The sequence below is a fragment of the Microtus oregoni genome, unplaced genomic scaffold (assembly GCF_018167655.1).
Source record: "Microtus oregoni isolate MIOR12 unplaced genomic scaffold, Mior012 000117F_ref0000505, whole genome shotgun sequence".
Lineage (NCBI taxonomy): Eukaryota > Metazoa > Chordata > Mammalia > Rodentia > Cricetidae > Microtus > Microtus oregoni.
Genome location: NW_024544746.1, coordinates 2543018 through 2563042, shown reverse-complemented (window position 1 = coordinate 2563042; position 20025 = coordinate 2543018). Strand labels below are relative to the sequence as shown.

General features: G+C 50.9%; 1 protein-coding gene across 1 annotated transcript in view; it reads left to right on the top strand.

Moving 5' to 3' along the window:
- Positions 1–20025, top strand: part of LOC121444089 (regulatory-associated protein of mTOR-like) — a gene marked incomplete at its 5' end in the record, with an annotated part of 46420 nt that overhangs the window by 3208 nt on the left and 23187 nt on the right. The window contains 5 exons of the mRNA XM_041645844.1: positions 2820–2960; positions 4460–4577; positions 5326–5466; positions 5841–5999; positions 13268–13386. Of these exons, the coding sequence (XP_041501778.1) occupies positions 2820–2960; positions 4460–4577; positions 5326–5466; positions 5841–5999; positions 13268–13386 (678 nt within the window). The remainder of the gene's footprint in view (positions 1–2819; positions 2961–4459; positions 4578–5325; positions 5467–5840; positions 6000–13267; positions 13387–20025) is intronic.

Sequence of the window (20025 nt, the reverse complement as noted above, 5' to 3'; positions counted from 1 at the left end):
AGCATAAAAATTTAGAGAACAGGGACTGGAGAGATGGCTCAGCGGTTAAGAGCATTGCCTGCTCTTCCAAAGGTCCTGAGTTCAATTCCCAGCAACCACGTGGTGGCTCACAACCATCTGTAATGAGGTCTGGTGCCCTCTTCTGGCCTGCAGGCATACACACAGACAGAACATTGTATACATAATAAATAAATAAATACTTAAAAAACATTCAGAGAACATGATCTTGAGAACGCAAGGACCCAAAAAGCTGGAGGAGGGCAAGGCTAGCAGAGGCAGATCCATGTACCTTACAGAGATGGCCGTGAGTTGTCCTGAGCCTCCCCTGATCCACAGTCACCAGGGAAGCAGTTATTCCTCGTCTGGAGTCGGCTGGGCCCCCTGGGAACTGCTCAGTCTAAGTCATCTGTAGGCTCAAACATAATGGAAACTAGAGAATCTGTGCTGTGCCCCGACTCTGGACAACAGTGTCTGAGATGGGAGAAGGGTGTCGTTCCCAGCTCAGGAGCAGCCTTTGGAACAGGCTGGGTGCACACCCAGGTTTTGTCACTCTGAACCGGTCTTCACATTCAGTGGGTGGAAAACCCGACAGGTCCCCAGGGGCAGGTTGAATGCAACTGTTTGTTAATCCATCTGCTCCATGAGCCAAAAATGCTGTTGCCTTCCAGCACACAGCTGTGTGGTCCTGGCAGCCTGCTCGCTTTGTCACGCAGCAGGGAGACCACAGTGGACATGGGCCGTCCCACAGGGTGACTCGAGTACTTCTGCTGTGCCCATATGACTAGATCAGCAACATAAGTAGAGTGTGGACCTCTCTGCTGAGGGAGAAGAGACACGGCAGGCAGCTGCGGCAGCAGAAGTATTGCTTGGAGCCGTGGAGACCCAGGAAATAGTGAGGCCTTGTCAGGGCCTTGGCTTCTCAGCTAAGAAAGTACAGGGAGAAGGAAGCAGAGGGGCTCCAATGCCGTGCAGAATAGCGAGGGAAGTGCGGCTAATCCCTGGTTAGGGCAGCAAGTGGGGGTCTTTGGGCTGGGGCATCTGGTCTGGAACTTCCCTCTGGCTTGCTTCCGACTAATCACAAAGCTGAGCATCTGGTTCTTTCCCCTGAATTGCTGATGCACGTGGCATGTCGCCTCCCATGTCCTGTGTGTTTCTGGCCTGGCCCTTTCCTGGAAACACAGTTGTCTGTGGCAGACCCAGGGAGTTCCTTCATTCTGGGAGGGTAGGACATCATCCCGGGTCAGTAGAATATTTATCACACAGGTGGAAAAAACATTTTTGTAGAAGGGAGACCAAGTTATAGGCTGTTTGGATCCTGTGGGGAATAGGAGACCCTGCTATGGTTTTCAGAAATGATCACTGTGTATTTGTTAATAAGCGAAGGGTTCAAGAAGCAGCCATGAGGGACTGTCCACTAGGATGACAGTGCAGCCCTGGCTGTAGCTTTAAGGGCAATTCTGAATTGCTCAGTGTACATATCATGTCAGATTTTGGCTAACTCCTTAAGAAATCAGTGCCATCTATCCCCAAACATTCCAGGGACATCTGTCTTGTCTCAGGCCCTCTTGTGGCCTTGGAGAACCCTGAGAAAGTTAGATCTCAACCTCTCTGTGGTCACCCCAAGAGGTAGAATATTTCTTTGCAGAAAAACCTAAAATGAACTTGTCAGGAAATCTTGAAATTGTCCAGGGAGGAAGCTCATACCGTAGCAAGAGGCCCCCTCCTGTCTCCACATCTGGGGTCTGTTGGGGACAGCCGCAGGACTGCACAGCCACAAAAGAGCAATATTGACTATGTGAGCCACCAAGACCACCTCCAGCTGCTCAGCACCTTCATAACTGCTGACAGGCAGCTCCCATGTCCACCCACGTCTGCAGTGAAATGGTCTAGTGAGTTTTTCTTAGTGTCGCGGGTGTTGTTTCTGAACTGGAAGACAGGGACTTGCTTTTCTCTATCTGCGGTGCTTGGCACCTCTGAGATTGAGCCGCTACCTGTGTGAGTCATAATGCAGACTGTAGGGATTTTGGGGTGCAGAGACTTATCTCTGGAGATGGCAGGCTCCTCGCCTGGGGCCTTGCGCCTTCCTACTCTAACGCAGTCTGCACCTCGTGCAGCCTCTGGCCTTCTCACTCTCTGTCTCAACCCTGACTGTTCCACGGCCGTCTTTCTCTTCTGGGGAGGCCAGGATGGTTTGCTCATGGTCGAGCTGAGATTCCTCCAGCCCAGTGCAGAATGTAAAGAGGAAGACTCTGTTTCTCCAAGGTTAGCTTCTTTTCATGTGACCTTGGGGTCTGAGCCGAGCTGAGGTCCCTGGGTACCATGGCCGGCCTAGTATTGTTTCCCTCACTGCCTCTGTCCCCTGGGGACTTTACCCTTTCTGGTTTCCAGTTAGCTTCTCTGTCTCAAAATGGACCCACACATTCTCCACTTGCCACAACCTCCCCTCCGTGGCTTAGTCCAGCCCACCTTCCCCCCATCGGCTCTGGGCCAGTCTTCTCCAGAACAATCAAAAGTCCACCGTGCATGCCAGTCTGTAGACTCCAGAGGAAACTGCTCCCTCCCCTACAGCCTGGTCATCCCTGAGCTGGGGCTATGCTGTCTCCACCGTTGGCTCCTGGGCTGCCCACACACACCCTTCCTGCTTATCAATACCAGTGTAGCTTTGGGCGCGGAGCATCGTACGGTAAGTGTCTGTGAAATTGAATTGAGCTGACTTATGTGAACTGAATTGAATCAGCTTGCAGACAGCTTCAGCAGAAATGCAGATGGCAGATAGACCAGCCGTGGGTGTGACTGATTGCCTGTCTCCTGCCCTGTAGGTTCGATGTGCGGCTGTGTTTGCCCTTGGCACCTTTGTGGGAAACTCTGCTGAGAGGACCGACCACTCTACCACCATCGACCACAACGTGGCCATGATGCTGGCCCAGCTGATCAATGACGGGAGCCCCATGGTCCGGAAGGTATGTGGGTGCCAGCTCAGTAGCTGAAGTAGGGGCCTACGAGCTGAGCCAGCCCAGAGGATCTCAAATCCGCCTGTGTGTGCTAGTTCATCTTTTCAGAGTGTGCCCTCATTGCTCATGTCTGTTCCCCTGAGGGCACTGAGCTGACCAGGTCTCTAGTCTTCACACAGCAGCCTTCTCCTCACCCGGGCACCGGCATGTGGCACTGGGTCTCTGCAGAACAGAGACAGGTCTGTGCAGTGTGTCCCCTGTCTTCTCTGCTCCCTAAGGTTCACACCTCCATAAAAAGATGTTCCACATCCTCCTGAGCCGGCAAGGGCGTTTGAGGGAAATGCTCTGACTTCCTGACCTGGTGAACCTGGGGCTGCTCTTAGAGCAGACTGCCCGCGGTGACCATGGGCGCCTGTTGTCCGTGAGAGCCACTGGGCTTCTTGCTCAGCGTTCCTTTTCTTTTGGTTGTTTTGAGACAGGGTTTTTTTGTGTAGCCTTGACTTTCCTGGAACTCAGAGATCCTCCTGCCTCAGCATCGGAGGATGTGGAAGGGGTAACTCCAAGCCTCTGTCCTGAGCGATGTGACCTATGGGTCCCTGGGCACAGCTGAGGTCTGAGTGCAGAGCAGAGCAGCTCAGCATCACATCTCATGGTGAGCCGAGCTTTGGAAGACATACACGGCATGGTGAGCTGTTGGAAAAACCAGTGTGGAGCTAGGAGAGATGGGAGGAGCAGAGAGAGAGAGAGAGAGAGAGAGAGAGAAAGAGAGGAAGAGAGAGAACACACCCAAGGAGACCTGGCAGCCCTGTCTGCAGCCCGCTGGTCAGCTCAGGGCAGCCTCAAGGGTCTCTGACAGACCTCGGTTTTCTGCAAACATCTTTCTCTCTACAGAGTGGTGCTGGTGTCCACAAGTCTACATTCTGTTTCATTTCCTTTTGACTCTCAGTCTCTAAGCATTTAAGTTGTGGTGCTATATCATCATAAACTACATGTAAATCCTGTCTCCCCAGACTCTGGCATTTAGGCCTAGGTGTCATGTTTTAATTCAAGGACTTTTCTCATTCCCTCATATGGACTAGAACCTACTATAGCTGAGGAAGCTTCTTGCTCACTGTAAAGAATGCTTCAGCTAGTCAGCTGTGCCCACCAGTCTCTGGAGCAGGATCAAAAATGGCAGTTTTGGCCAGAGTCACAAGCCTAATTTTAAATCCGTCAGGGGTGTGGAGTTCACACTGTGGCTTCAGAAAGCCTTGGGGTGGTAATTCCTGCCTAGCAATGAGTGAACAGACTGGGGCAAGTGTGCCTGGCAGCTGGGGGCACCACTTGCCAGCCACTGGCCTGCTGCCTTCACAGCCCCAGACTTCCTTGATTCCCCCTCCTGGTCGTGATGCCAAGTGAGCCTTGCCCTGACCCTCATTTCCCAGAGTCACATTAGGGTTAGCTTCAGACCTGCTGTCCTGCGGGTTCCTGCCGCCATAGACATGATTGTCCCTTCTCCCTCTCAACAGGAGCTGGTGGTGGCTCTGAGTCACCTTGTAGTTCAATATGAGAGCAATTTCTGCACTGTGGCCCTGCAGTTCATGGAAGAGGAAAAGAACTACCCCTTGCCTTCTCCCGCAGCCACAGGTATAGCTCACGGTAGCCCAGGACCTGCTTCCTGGCCTTCACCAAACCTGTCAGTGGTCTGGGTTGGGCCAGGTCTGAGCATGGCTTTCTGGTACTGCTTGGGTGGTCCCTGGTACTCCTGTTGTCTCAGGCCTTTGGAAGAATACAGGTGCGGGGAAAGGGCTGTGCTGACCCTCTTTTTTCCTTCCTTCTTACCTTTCTTGGAATTTAAATTTGGGGACATCTTGGAAGATGGCAACCTCTGCCGTGGGACATGCTGAAAAGAACATTAGCCGTCTTCCTGTGATGAGTAACTGCTTCACGTTGTTGTTGGCTTCATGTTTCCATGACTCACATTAGGAAGCTCATTTGTCCTTTTCGCTGGAGGATGCAGTCATCTTCCACGTTTCTCTTCATCACCCTCCCTCCAGATCACAGCCGGGATCGTGAGCAATGGCAGAGCCTTCTTCCTTTCAGCCAGGGTACTGGGCATCACTGTGATGCTGCCTAGGCCACCGAATACCTGGAATGGCCTCACAGCTACTACTGCCCTTCTGGTTCATGCTGTCTTGTGATTTAATCCTTACATGGCTACAAATAGTACCTTTGTCCCACTGAGTCCTGCACATCAGGAGAGTATCATGAAGGCCCTTCCACACTCAGTCTTGTACCAGTAACACTAACTGTTCCTGTTGCCATGGCTGCAGGCATCCACATGCCCCCATCCTGAAACTTATTGCTAACTCTTTCTTTTCTTTTTTTTTCCTAGAGGGGGGGAGCTTGACCCCAGTTCGAGACAGCCCGTGCACCCCCAGACTCCGTTCAGTGAGCTCATATGGGAATATCCGAGCCGTCACCACAGCTAGGAACCTGAACAAGTCCTTGCAGAATCTGAGCTTGACAGAAGAGTGTAAGATGCCAGAAACCAGTATTTGGGGTGGGAAGGTTCAGCGTGCTTTACCAGACGTTACTCTTAAGATGCTACTGTGCCCCTTGGCCCCGCCCTCCAGAACATGGGCCCCGATGTTCTGTGTGGCAGCCACCATGACAACTGGCCACCTGTTCCTGGCTCAGCACCGAGAGCAGTCAGGGTCACAATATAGACTTTACAGTTGTACCAGGGCTTGACTTGTTCCAGGGAAAGGAGTCTACCGGTTGGTGCACACACGTGTCCATTAGTATGCCCGGTGTGTGTATGTGCCCATTGTGAAGAAAGCTCATGTTTCGATCAGACAGGCCATTAACTGTAAGACCCTGACCTATTGCCTGTCATTTTCTGGCCAGCGGGCAGCTCAGTGGCCTTCTCCCCTGGGAACCTCAGCACCAGCAGTAGCGCCAGCAGCACCTTGGGAAGCCCTGAGAACGATGAGTACATCCTGTCCTTTGAGACCATCGACAAGATGCGGCGTGTGAGCTCCTACTCGGCGCTCAACTCCCTCATAGGTGAGTCCCCATTCTTACCCTTCTTCCTGCTGCTTGCGTGTCTTCCCAAAACAGCACGTGTCTTTATTTGGTCAGATAAATGAACCAGAACTATCTCCATTGGATGCGAAAGAATAGAAATTGTCTGGAGCTTGAAAAAGTGAGAACATTTTGCAATGGAATATTTTACAGGCTGGTCCAGGGATCTGTGAGCTTGCTGGCTTTGTCGGGCAGGAAAGTCTAGACAAGTCCATCTGCCTTTCTTTGCGTTTCTCGAGTGTGCTAGACCTGGCAGTGTGGAGCCCTGGCTTCCAGCAAAAGATGAAGTGGGGTGCACCAGGTTTCTGGTGGGCAAAGCCAGCGGTGCCATTCTCTGCCCCTAGTGCCCAGGGCAGCCTCACAGTGAGCAGTGGGAGGTCAGAGCACAGGGTGTCACTCACCCTGAAGCGACCTCAATGCCCACCTGCTACAACTCCACCAAGCCTAGCAGCTTGACCCTTCACTGCCTAGAAATTGGGGTTTAATGGCCATTGTTCTCATTCTGCCACGAATGGTAACATCTGGACTTCACTGACGTCACAAAGGAAATGAGAATTAGCTACTGAGTTTTCTTGCTATGCACCTGTGCTCATTCTCAGACTGTGGAATTGAATTGTAAGCCCTAAGCAGACCACACTTCTCTTGTACTTCATCTTACTGAGACCCTGTGTGACATGCACAGCGTAGCCTGGGGCCCTGGAATCTTCCTTAGGCTCAAGGGCTAGGAGCCAGGGCCTTGTCGTGAAGCAGCTCAGCCTGCCTCTTGCTCTCTAATCAGTGAATAGCAGCTTTGCCTTCAGTTTTGATCTTGGAGATGGAAGGGTTAAGGAATCCTGTTTTGTTGGGAGCCGTAACAGATGGTGCAGAGCAGCTCCTATAGAGAAGCCAGCCCAGCTATGTCTACTTCACCCTTCCCCACCTACCCTCTCAGAAGTTGGTATCTGTGTGGTAACACCTCATACTGGTGTGTGTGCGTGTGTGTGTATGTGTGTGCGTGTGTGTGTAAAAAGTTTTATCTATATATCAATTCAAATCTTGGAAAACTGCATAGCAGTACAGCTGGAGAGATGGTTCAGCAGTTAAGAGCACTGGCTGCTCCTGCACCTGCAGAGGACCTGGGTTTCATTCCCAGCTCCCCAGAAGTGGCTTGTAGCTGTCTGTAGCTCCAGTTCCAGGGGATCTAATACCGTCTTCTGGCCATGGCAGGCACCAGGTACACCCACGGTACACGGATACACATGAGGAGGGAGTTTCCAAGTGAGGAGAGTTTAGGAAGGAAATAAAACAGCAACCTTCCTCCCTGCCAGCCTTGTCCCCGTTCAGTGTGGTGCCGCACACATGCACACGCAGACCTCAGCGCTTACAGCGTGGTTAAGATTCATAACTTGCAGAATCCCGTTACTGGCAACCCTTGCCTGTTTAAAGTCGATTTCTTCTTTCATTTCAACCAAAGAACAGCAATCTTAGTCCCTTTCTCCGAATATTGCAAAAGAAGTTTTCAAAACCTTGGCAACCTAGAGCCTGTCCTTACACCTGTCCTCACAAAAGCAGCTTCCTTCCAGGTACCCTGTTCTGCTCCCCTCCCAACTCTGCTCAGAGTGCTCAAGGTGACCTGCTGTCTGGCCCTGTGGTCACTGACACAGCAGGGCCTGGGGCAGAGGCAGAGGCAGCACGGATCTCCACTCCACCCAGCTCTTTGGTTTTTGGAGTCAGGGTTTCTCTGGGGCTTTGGAGCCTGTAATGGAACTCACTCTGTAGACCAGGCTGCCCTCGAACTCAGAGCGCTGGGATTAAAGGCGTGCGCCACCACCGCCCACCCCCATGTGGATCTTTAACCTCACCACTCCTCTTGTTCTCAGTCAGTCGTGGTCTGAGGACCTCATAGTCGCTCTTCTGTTTCTGGGCCCCTCTTTCCCTGTGCATGTACCTTTGGTCTCAACACTGCACCATGGGAAGTTCTTGCATGCCAAGTGAGGCTGCCCTTCCTGGAAAGTCCAGGCAGGAACTGGAGAGCCCCTCAATGAGGATCTTAGCTGGGCATCTCTGCAGTGTGCTCCCCGGACTAACTCTACCCCCTGTGAGACTTGATGCCCCCTCTGCTGCTCTGTTCTCCCTTCCGCAGAGCTCAGAGCTCTTGGTGGGGCAGTGTCCCCACTTGGCAAAGGATCTCTGTTGTTTCTGTGCTATACCTGACCCAGCTGCATTGAGGCTCATGGCTGCCATTTTTATTATCAACTTTCTGAAGAGCTATATTTTTCTTTAAAAATTTTATTACTGGGGCTGGAGAGATGGCTCAGAGGTTAAGGGCACTGACTGCTCTTCCTGAGGTCCTGAGTTCAATTCCCAGCAACCACATGGTGGCTCACAACCATCTGTAATGAGATCTGGTGCCCTCTCTGGCGAGTAAGCATATATGAAGACAGAACACTGTATACATAATAAATAAAAATATTTAAAAAAAAAATTATTACTATTGACTACGTTTATGGTGTTGGCCACGGCATACATGTGCAGCTAGGACGGCTTTCTGGAGTCGGTGCTCTCCTTCCACTTTCACCCAGACTCCGGGGCTTGCACTCAGCTTCTCAGTCTGTGCCACAAGCACTTTCTGCTGACTTAGCCATCCTGCTGGCCCTAGAGCTGTTTCTTGCTGATGTGTATACAGTTGCAGCCTTGCCTGTCCTCCCCGTCCACCTAGTTCCCTGTGTCCCTGATGCCTGCCCATGGGAGCAGGTCAGCACAGAGTGGGCCAACTGTACAGCTCCTCCTTACCCCTTGGCAGTAATGCCCACTGTGCACAAAGCCCAGGCCCACACCACTTTGAACTCTGTCCACAAATGCCCTCCTCATTCCCTGCCAAAGCCCCAACCCCAGTAAGGAGGGTAGTGGCACTGTGTTTACTCTCCCTGCTTCCTTGTCACCTGCACCTTCATCAGAGACACATGCCAAAAGAATTTCGGTCTGGAGGCTTGAGAGGAAGGGGTATGGTCTCACTTCAAAGGCACTGGGAGCCTCAGAGGACAGGACCAGGGTTTTTACAACTCTGCTGAGCAGTGACATTTTATAGCATATTGAAAATGCATCACCATGGCAACAGATCCGAGGCAGAGCTGATACTGAAGTGAGGACAGAGGAGTCACAGACCTGCAGGGCTGCCCTCACCTCAGTGCGGCCCAGAGCCCTGCTCGTGTGTGTTCCTATGGGAGCCAGCAACTCTGCAACCTAAGCCTAGAGCCCGCGGTGGAGCAGGGGACAGAATGACTCCAGGGAGAAGGCAGCAGCCCGGAGCGAGCTGTCTCCCGCCCCAAAGACCCTCAGGCCCTGTGAGTACTGGTCAGTCAGCACGAAGGTGACAGTCAGCCATTAGCCTGCTTCCCTGCTTTCCCCTGCTTCCCTCTTGTCAGAGTCAGGAAGCACAGAGATTTTACATCCCAGCCCATAGCAGTGATGGAGTGAGGTTGCCCCGAAAGGTAGAGTTCACTGGTATCTGCCTTGACCGGAAGGGATCCAACAGGGACTTGCTGAAGGAAGTTGAGTGCTGGGAATGTAGCTCAGTGGTAGCACACCCACCGAGCGGACAGGCCCTGCTTTGGTCCCCAGGTTTTGAACGGAGGCCCAACACCTATGAATTTGATTCTTCTCTCCAGAAAAGCCTTGGTTAAAGCCAAGCTTGGTGGCTTGTACAAGGACGCTGAGGGTCAACTGAAAAAGCCATGCAAATACTCCAGGTGCCACTGAAGCCAACAGTCACAGCCACACAGGTTGGGGAGGCCAGAGCCGTGGGTCATCATAACCCCTCCAAGGGCTCCATCCGGCCAGCAGCGTAGACTCGGGAGGGAAGATGTCACCGAATTTGCTCTGAAGCACCGGGGCAGGGGGCACACACACACATACCACCACCATCACTCTAGCCTTGGGACCTGCGTTTCTGAAGACTGTCAGAATGGCCATTCCCAGGTCACACTGCAGCCTCATGCCCAGTGGAGCCCCTCTCACCAACAAACTCTGGCTCGGAGAGATGACCCTCCATCATCTGCTGCTTAGAAAGCTGTGGCCATTGCCCTAAAAATCAATCCTAAAACATCACGGTCTTTTATTACTTCTAGTCTAGACATGAAAATGAATCCTTGGCCTTCCAGGGCTCAGCGAGTGGCAAGCTGTAGGGCAAGGCCCAACCACTGCTGCTCTGCTCTGCGGCAGGACCCAGTGTCCCACGGTCCCCATGGAGCCTGGTCCCTGTGTGAGGGTGGCAGGCTGTGTTTTGAGGATAGCAGATGTTAAAACAGGGCAGGAGCCAGAGAAAGTCACTCCTGGCAAACCAAGGGAAGATGTTTGTGATCACGGCTTCGCTTTCCACCAGGAAAATTGTGCTCTCGTCACGGTCCCAGTGGTAAAGTTTGTCTCCCTGTTGTGTCCTGAGTCAAGATCTAGAAAGTCAACCCAGTAACTGAAAAGTTGTTTTAAAGTAAATGTAGTATCTACAAATGTCTCCCTTCCTCTGTGTCCTGCACACTGTTTGGCCTTTCTGGCAGTGTTCTATGGTTCCTGGTTCTGAACAACCCCCCCACAGGAGTCTGCGTCTGTCAGCCCAGCACATGAGGCCAAGACTCTGGGACCCCACCTGTGCCTTGCTACCCTGTTCAATTTACGGACTCCAGCTGTGCCTGCATGTTCAGTCACTAAACCAACAGATGGGCAACGTAGAAGCCTCATTTGTCATGCCTGCCCTCCCCTCCCGCTGCCGGCATTGCATCTACCCATCCCCTTCCCAGGCTGTGACGGGGTCTGCCATCTGAGTCACACAGGTTTGCATCAGCATCACGATCCTTTCTCAGCTGTGTCACATGGCCGCTGAGCTTTGCAGGAAGCTGCTTCTGATGTGTCAGTCCCTGGAGGACGAGGCGGCCTGTGAGCACTTGCTGCCAGCTGGAGAGGGGCTGCCGCTCCGTCAGGGGGCCAGTTCCCCATTTCTCTCAGGTGAAGCTTCATGCAAAACACATGACATCTTTTCCTTCTTGAATGTCATTCTCTAGAGTACACCTCTTCTCCTCTCAAAAAGGCACAGAGATAAAATTGGTGCCTGGCAACCCCGTACCCCAGAGCTGGAAGTCAGATGTGACGGTGTTTGCCCAGAGAAGTCCTGGGCTGACTGCACTAGATTCCATAGACTTCAGTTGTAAATCTTGCCTGCTGTTTGGTTGGATCTGCTGATTCTAAGCTATGGCCACATGAGAAAGCGAGCGTGTAGCGAGCAGGCTGCTTTCATTGGTTTGTTCCTGCCACTGGTCAGCCCAGGCTAGTGGGCTTGTATGTTGTCTCATTTCATCACTTCCAGGTTTACCACAGCCTAGGTCCCCTGCACATGCGCCTCCCACAACTGTGAACAGAGCCAGTACTGAAGGCCTTAGGAACTACTGAGTGTGTGCCGTGCCCACAATGCTCCTGTAGGACATTCTGTCTCTGTAGTCATGATCTGTCACCTTAAAGAGTTGCCTGTCTCAGAGGCTGATGACATAGCTTAATGGTTGAGTACTTACTACTCTTGCATGAGACCTGGGTCCAATTCCCAGCACCCACACAACAGGTCACAACCACATGCAGCTCCAGTTCTAGGGGATCTGATGCCTCTTCTGACCTCTGTGGGTTCTTGCATTCACATGGTACATATACATACCCATTTTAAAAATTAAATACTTTTGAAATGCCTTCAGTGATGGGCAGTAACATTTTAGTTGCCTAAGCAGAGAAGCCATGTGTTCAGGAGCTGAGAGGCTTCTGCAGCCTCTTGGTGAGTGGATATACATGACTGCCATGGCTCAGTGTTCACCCTGCACAGCCCAGGATCGATGGTTGATTAATCACTGATAAGTGGGTGTAGGCCCAGCAGTCATCCGGGATGCACTCCTGTGTTGAAGTCATGCACTCAGTCCACCTCGTGACTTTGAACTTGAGTGTATTCATGAACCCCATTCTCACTGCGTGACACTGTGTCCTCTGGCAGAGTTGGCTAAGGAAGGGACATGGGGTCAGGGCTTGTTTGAAATCTTCCTTCAATCTCCCTTGCTGATACTGAATAATGTTCAGATCCACCCTAAAATACACGATGGCGCTGTCTGTGACTGTCTCCCACATCCACTCCCTACCCTAGAATACAGACAGGGTGGCGCTGTCTGTGACCTTCTACCATCCACTCCCTACCCTAGAATACAGGGTAGCGCTGTCTGTGACTGTCTCCCATCCACTCCCTACCCTAGAATACAGACAGGGTGGCGCTGTCTGTGACCTTCTACCATCCACTCCCTACCCTAGAATACAGGGTAGCGCTGTCTGTGACTGTCTCCCATCCACTCCCTACCCTAGAATACAGGGTGGTGCTGTCTGTGACTGTCTCCCATCCACTCCCGACCCTAGAATACAGGGTAGCGCTGTCTGTGACTGTCTCCCATCCACTCCCGACCCTAGAATACAGACAGGGTGGCCTAGGGATTTAGAACAGTGCTGGTATATGGAGTGGACAGGAGGAGCCCAACAACTCACAGGCACAAGTCCACATGTAGAGTGTGCTGTGGACAGAACCTCGCACCCCACATAAACTGTGTACTGTACTGCAGGACACGGTGTCATCTAGGAATCTAGAGCATGAGAGGAAAGATGTGTGGGAACTGGGTAGCCTTCTCCAGCCCACAAGTCATCCAGGTGCAGACCCTGACTGCTTTTAGCCATTGTCCTTTAGAAAGACCCATCCTCAAAAGGTGTAGCCTTGCCAGGCATAGTGGTGAACGCCTTTAATCCCAGCACATGGAAGACAGAAGCAGGAGGCTCTCTGTAAATTCCAAGTCAGCCTAATCCACATAGTAAGTCCCAAGCCAGCCAAGATACAAGATACGTAGTGAGACCCTCTTTCCAAAAAAAGGGAAAAACAAAAGATGAAACCTGGGTAATGAAACCTGTTTACTGCTGGAATATTTTTGACATTTATCTCGGGGGGGGGGGGGGAGTGTGAGATGCATGTGGCAGTCAGAGGAAGTCAGTTCTCCATTCTACCACATGGGTTCTGGGAACTGAACTCGGGTCAAGCGTCTCTTTACCTGAAGCCATCAACAGAGCAACAAATGGGGAAACTCTTGTAATCCCAGCTCCAGTGCTCCCTCTTGACAGCATGGGGCATTCAGAAAACAAGCTACCTCACCAACCTTTGTATGCATGGGGACCTACTTGCTACTAAGGAATCTCTTGTTTCTCTTTCCTAGGAGTTTCTTTTAATAGTGTTTACACTCAAATCTGGAGAGTCTTACTACATCTAGCTGCTGATCCCTATCCAGATGTTTCTGATTTGGCCATGAAAGTCCTCAACAGCATTGCTTACAAGGTACGTGCCTGAGAAATTGTCACTAAAGCTCTCATATGTCTGCTCCTGTCGTGAATAGTCAACAAGGAGCTCCACGGGCATCCAGGCTTACCCCATAGTTTGAAAAAATAAATAGAAGCTGGTGGTGGTTGCACACCTTTAATCTCAGCATTTGCGAGGCAGAGGCAGGCCCATCTCTTGAGTTTGAAGCCAGTCTGGTCTACAGATCAAGCTCTAGGACAACCAGGGCTACACAGAGAAACCCTATCTCAAAAAAAAAACAAAAACAAAAAATGGATGGGTGGATGATGGATGAATATTAGGTAGGTAGGTAGGACTTTGAGCAAGCATTGTGAGTCTAGAGCTTCGTAATATATCCTGAACTTTGCTTGCAGTGTAGCCTCAGATGTAAATGTTTTCCATGATCTCCATGTCTGTGAGATCTGTAGTGATTTCCTCTCCTCCAGCTCCAGTTCTGGGCTCTTGTGCTCACTTTTTTCTGTCCTGTTTTTTATTTCCCACTTGACTTAGCTGTTCTTGTTTTGGGTTTTTTTGTTCTCATTCCTCAAGTAGAAAAGCATGGTCTTCTTTGGGGATTATTGCTTCCTCCCTTAGCAGCCCTGGGGATCTGACCTAATCCTTTCCTATGCACTTTCCCAGCCTTGAGGGTGCTCATCCAACTCACTGACCTGCCTTGTGGCCTTGGAAACACCCTTCTCCCCTGCACTCTACCCTGCAAGTCCCCTCTCCTCTTCCCTCCACCTCCTCCCTGGATCTTGGTTGGTTATAGCACTGGGCTCGGTGGGGTTCCCCTTCTCTGCTGCAGGTGGGTACTGGCTGGAAGCCACTTGCCCCATAAGCTGGGATAGTTGTTCTGCAACTCAGAGGCGTCCCTGGCCACTGTACATGTAGTTTCTGAAAAGAGTTGTTAGTGTTTTTCTAATTGTTTATTTAAGTTAGACAGTTCAGGTCTCATAAGTAGAACAAACTAGAAGTCATTCATTATGAATAAAAACTTCTATAACTTTTTCATAAAATTTTGAACATGCAGAAAAGTTGCAAGGAGCATAGAGGAAACACCACCCTACCTGGTATTCAGTCCTCAGCTGACCCCGTCATACTGGGGACTTGTGCTAGGTGGAAAGGGACCAGGATTATCCCCAGTGGGGTCTGGAGGCCGAGTGGGCCTCTGCAGCAGCCGCCCCTGCTCTGTTCGCCATGCTCCCTTGGCTGCAGATGCACCTGTGCATCTAGTCCTGCCTTCTCCTTGGCTGATTGACAGTTGACTCACTGAATCCAGCTGCTGCCTTTTCAGCCCCTTTTTGTCTCACACGTGATAGTAACAGCCTCCTTGTGCCCAGCTTTGGAAGACTGTAGTGATCAGCCTCATCCTCTGTTAAAGTAGCACTGTGAATACCACAGAGTGTATTCTGGGTTTCAGACTCAAGCTGAGGTCACACTTATGGATATCCTAAGCATAGACTTGTTGGTCCAGGGGTAAATTTCACTGCTTTCCGGCTCGGTGATTCTGGCTTATTACCAAAGTATGGAGCATGCCCAGCCTGGGGCAGCCTGACTTGTTCAGTTCAAACTAACTTGCCCGTCTCCAGGGGAGATATAGCCTCACTCACTTTCTAACCTGGCACTGCCTTTCACTGTGAACTTCAGCCCAGCTCACTCCCTTGATTATGTGTGACCCACTGCAGAGACCCCACCCTCAGTGGACAGTACACCCAGTGTGCCAGTACCAGTTACTGGCATAATGAAAAACTGCAGGTTTTATTGTTTAATAAAAATTAAAGTAAATTATTGTTTAAATAATAAATTATTGCTTTAAATAAATAAAATTATTGTTTAATAGAAAATTAAACAGTTATTATAGTATGTATTTGTGGTATGCTATGGTTTGAGGCCAAAGGAATTCAGGCAAGAGGAAAATAGGAAACAAGAAGGGAAAGGGAGAAGGTGGGAGTCTGGCTGGAGGAAGGACTTCCCTGGTCTGCCTGCAGGAGCTCGTCTGCCTGCTGTGTCTTAGGGAAGGTCGTCCCTACCACTCCTGTGGACATTCTAGCATCTCCCGCCTAGTACAGTCTCAGGTCGGGTCCTTATTACATTTTTATTTGGGGTGTGTGTGTGCGTGCGTGTGTCCTTGTGTGTGTCTGTGTCCATACCACAGCACTTGGGGAGATCAGACAATGGGAGTTGGTTCTCCCTTTCTACTATGTGGGTCCCTCAAGCTTGGGTTCTTTAAAATTATTAAGTCAGGCAATGGTGGTACATGCTTTTAATTCAGGAGGCAGAGGCAGGCGGATCTCTGAGTTCAAAGCCAGCCTGGTCTGCAGAGCAAGTTTACACAGAGAAACTGTCTCATTATATATATATATATATATATATATATATATATATATATATATATATATATATATCTCCCCGTGGACACTAAGCCTCTGTAGTTTATGCTCAAAGTTTGTAGGCAGTTCCATTCCCTCGTTACAGTTCTCTGGCACAGAGGTGTTTGGTGGCTTATTCTGTGCTGGTGGAGATGTGAGGCCGCTTCCTGACCATGACCGTGCCCACACAAGCTGCGCAGGTTGAGCCTATGTCTGGGGTGTATGGGTCATGGCCAGTCAGGGCCAGTCAGGGCCAGTCTGCGTTTCTCTTTCAGTGCATTGATGGATTTGCCCTTACAGGTACTGTGCCTGGATTATTTAACACTGTAATCTTGGTGCCTGATACTGAATTTCGCACCTGTAAGTTCAGTTCTGCAGACACCCTTGCTGTTAAACAGTGTCTTTCAAGGGCCTCCTAGGCTTGACTCTGAGGTTGTTTCATAAATGCAGCTCTGAGCCGGGAGCCCACATGCTCCACTGTAAAGTAATGTGCGTCCTGCCTACCAACTGCCATATTAGCACACTACAGTCACCTTAGAAAACAGTCTCGCACTCTCAAGACAGCAGTCTGCGGGGAAGCCCAAACCCCCAGCAGAGCAGCATTTGGCCTCTGTATCTGTTCTGCTATAGTGACAGATCCCAGTGTGCACAAGCTACCAGCTGGAGGTACACCACAGCCGGGTGTGTGTGCGTGTGTGTGTTTGCGCGTGTGTGTGTTTAGAATAAGCAATACTGAAGAATTTGGGAACATAAACATTATGGAAATTCTTTTTTGTGTCTTAATTTTAATTTTAAAAGATGCCTGCTTCTCTAGAAGCCAAAGAGATTGTATTTCACTTCCTAAAGTAATGAACCTATTTTGCATTATTTAACTCTGAAGCCAAATTTTGCTCATCAGAGTCAAAATAGCCTTATTACTGTGGAATGCCCCCTAGAATTCTACATTCAAATATAGAAGCCGCTACTAGCTGTGTCTGAAAAAACCCACACTGCTTGACAGCCATAGCCTGATTTCACATTCGTGTTTCTCCTTCCGGGAGCTCTGAAGCCACACAGAGGGAGGAGGAGGAGGTAATGCCCTAAGGAGCCATCCATGGCCCCATCGGCTCCTTTTCTCTGCCCTCTCCTGTGATTTCACGGAAGTGTAGTGGCACAGCCTCTAGGTCCCTCCAGGAGCCACACCGTCAGCAAGACATGTGCAGGCCAGGCGCTCTGGAAACCGAACACTAACCCTTAACGAGGGTAAAGTGTCAGAGCTCAAGCAGATGGAGACTGATTCTCAGAGGGGAGGGGCATATGCAGAAGCCCTGAAAGAAATTCCCCCGGGTTCTTAGTGGGGTGCTTACTAGCACACCCCAATTCATAGGTCTATCCCCAGAACCCATACAACTAGGAGTGGCTGTGCAAACCCGACATCCCAGCACTAGGGAAATGGAGGATGGGCAATCAGAAGTCTAAAGTCATCCTCAGCTAGCTAGCAAGTTCAAAGCCAGCCTGAGACACAAAAAATAGCTCAAATAAAAATGAGAGCATTGTTCGATTAAACATGTAACCTAGCCTCTCGGGTGGGAGGAGGAGAGCCATGAGTTTGAGGCCAGCTTGAGCGCAAAGTCAGACCATCTGTTCTGTCGCCCAACTTCCCTTTGCCACACAGTGCCCTGCCCTCGCCAGGCAGCCCTCGCCAGGCAGCCCTCCGTGTTCAGGAGTGCCAGTCCCAGACCAGTGAGGCTTGGTGGGGACATTCACTGCCAAGTTTCTGAGGTTCCCGTCTGTTTGGCTCTGACTTCCAGCATACTTGTGACATTCTAGTTGGACAGCTGTGACAGCGCTGAGCCATGGGTGAGACTGGCTCCTGCGTCCCAGGATAGGAGCCCAGGTGCAGTTGGGATGCTCAGGCACCTCTAGCTCCCATCTCTGTTCCCAGTTCAGATTTAGCTTCCTGATTGTTCCTGGCCTGGAGTTAACTTGGCCAGTAGCATTTGTCTCTGAAAAGCTGCTTGGCTCTGTGACCTCACCTCTACCTCTCCCCTCTGCTTCTCTTCATCCTCTGTGCCCAGATGGGAGTGGGTGCTCAGCCCTTCCTGATGGTGTGTTCATGTCCTAGTGATTCTGTGCAGATTGCATGCCTGGTGACAGTCACAGTTGGGAAGAGTTCCCTGTCTCCCAGTGTGCCATTCACTTTCGTCTGTGTCCCAAGCCCAAACTCTATAAGTATATATCTATAAGATATTCCATTAAACTTGCCTGTCAGTTAGTCACTGCATGTCAGGGTCCCTGGAGGAAGGACTGTACCCCAAGCCTCTTCCGGCCCAACGTTCTCAGTCCTCACAGCCACGTCCCTAAGGGATGCTCTGTTCACACTCCTCACCTGGCCCCACACCTGCCATGGCCAGTGCTGAGGAAACACGAGTAAACTACACGGATGCAGCCGCAAGACACCACCAGCTCCCGGCCCTGACCTGGCCCTGCAGGCCTCTCTTCTTGCAGGGCTCTGAACATGATACAAAGTGAGTCTCGTGGCAGCAGCCATGGGTAGAGGCAGGCTTCTGCAGCAGGCCAACCTGGAACTCCTAGCTCCCTTTCTGGCTCCTGTGGCACCCATTCCTGTGTTATGAGTGGGGAGAGCCCCGTGGACTTTTCAGAAACGACCTAAAGCCTCTGTCCCCATCATCTCCTCCTGTTTCTCTAGACATTCTCAGAAGGCACATTTTATTTGTAAAGATTTATTTATTATGTATACAACGTTCTGCCTCGATGTATGCCCTCACGCCAGAAGAGGGCTCCAGAATCTCAGTACAGATGGTTGTGAGCCACCATGTGGTTGCTGGGAATTGAACTAAGGACCTCGGGAAGAGCAGCCAGTACTCTTAGCCACTGAGCCATCTCTCCAGCCCCCAGAAGGCACATTTTAAATTCAGAGTCTACACTTAAATACCTTTTTCTTGCAGACTTAAGTAAGGAACCGTGTGACTGTCAGGCTAGGGTGTTGGCCGAGGTTTCTCTTACCCGGTCCTTGCAGCCGTGGAGTCCCAGAGAAGTACACAGAGTCCTACGCTAATCATAAACTGATTGGCCTAGTAGCTCAGGCTTCTTATTAATTGATTCCTATAACTTACGTTAGCCCATAATTCTTGTCTGTGTTAGCCACGTGGCTTGGCACCTTTTTTGGCGAGGCAGTCACATCTTGCTTCCTCTGTTGCTAGGTCACAACTGCAGACTGCGCTTCCCTCTTCCCAGCTTTCTCATTGCCCCGCCTCTACTTCCTGCCTGGCTACTTGGCCATTCAGCATTTTATTGAAATACAATTGAGAGGGTACAGACCATTGTCCTATAGCACAAGGGGACAGGGCAGGGATGCTGTTGAGTTGCCTGGGAAGGCTACATAGCAAGCAAGTGTTCATGAAGCGTGTGTGTGCTCTTGCGGTGTAACAGTGAGGTGCTTCATGTAAAGACTGCCTTCAGCTCTAGTTTGCTACTTCTGTTAGAAAGCCAAGGATTATCTGGGAGAAGGATGTTGTCTGTATAAACACTTCCTGTCTGATGGCTGTATTATAGGGACAGTGTTCCTGATAATGAGTGAACATTTAGAAATGTTGGGCCTGGGCAGTGACCACCAGACCAGAGCTCTTTCTGGTCAAAGTGGTCAGCATCACCTGCTCTTTGTGAAGCTGTCCCAGTTCTCTGAAGAGCGGGTGGATCCCACCTACCATGCAGTCTGCTCAGCCCTTTCCCTAGTCCTTGCCTGCCCTGGATCCTCAGAGTATGTGAGGATTAAGGAAGAAGATGAGACAGGGTGATGGTGTCTCCTGTGACATGCTAAGTCTGTGCTCAGTCACCAAGCTGCACCCAACCCTGTGATGAGGGCTCAAGACAGTTACACCAAGTCAGGAGTGGTCTGATTTGAGGAAACAAACTCCGTGTGTCGTCATCCTACCTCTCCAGCCCCTTGGCTTTCACGGACCCCTTTGAGGAATGCAGGACATTGGTGAGTGCCCAGCAGCCACAGTTCCAGACTGTCTGGTGACTCCACACTCTAGGTGGACAGCACTTCCTGACCCTCATGGCTCTGAGATGAGAGGCCCACAGGGTGGGCAGGTGCTAAGTACTGGCCCAGGGTGGCCTGGGTGCAGGGGAGGAGCCTCGAGCCTTCCCATTCCACTCCCAGAGCTCTCTGCAGGAATTATTTTCCAGCCCTGAGCCAAAGACTCAAAGCCGCACTTGGTCCTAGGTGTCGCCTTAGGTCTCACCTGGGGAGCTTTCCTCCACAGAA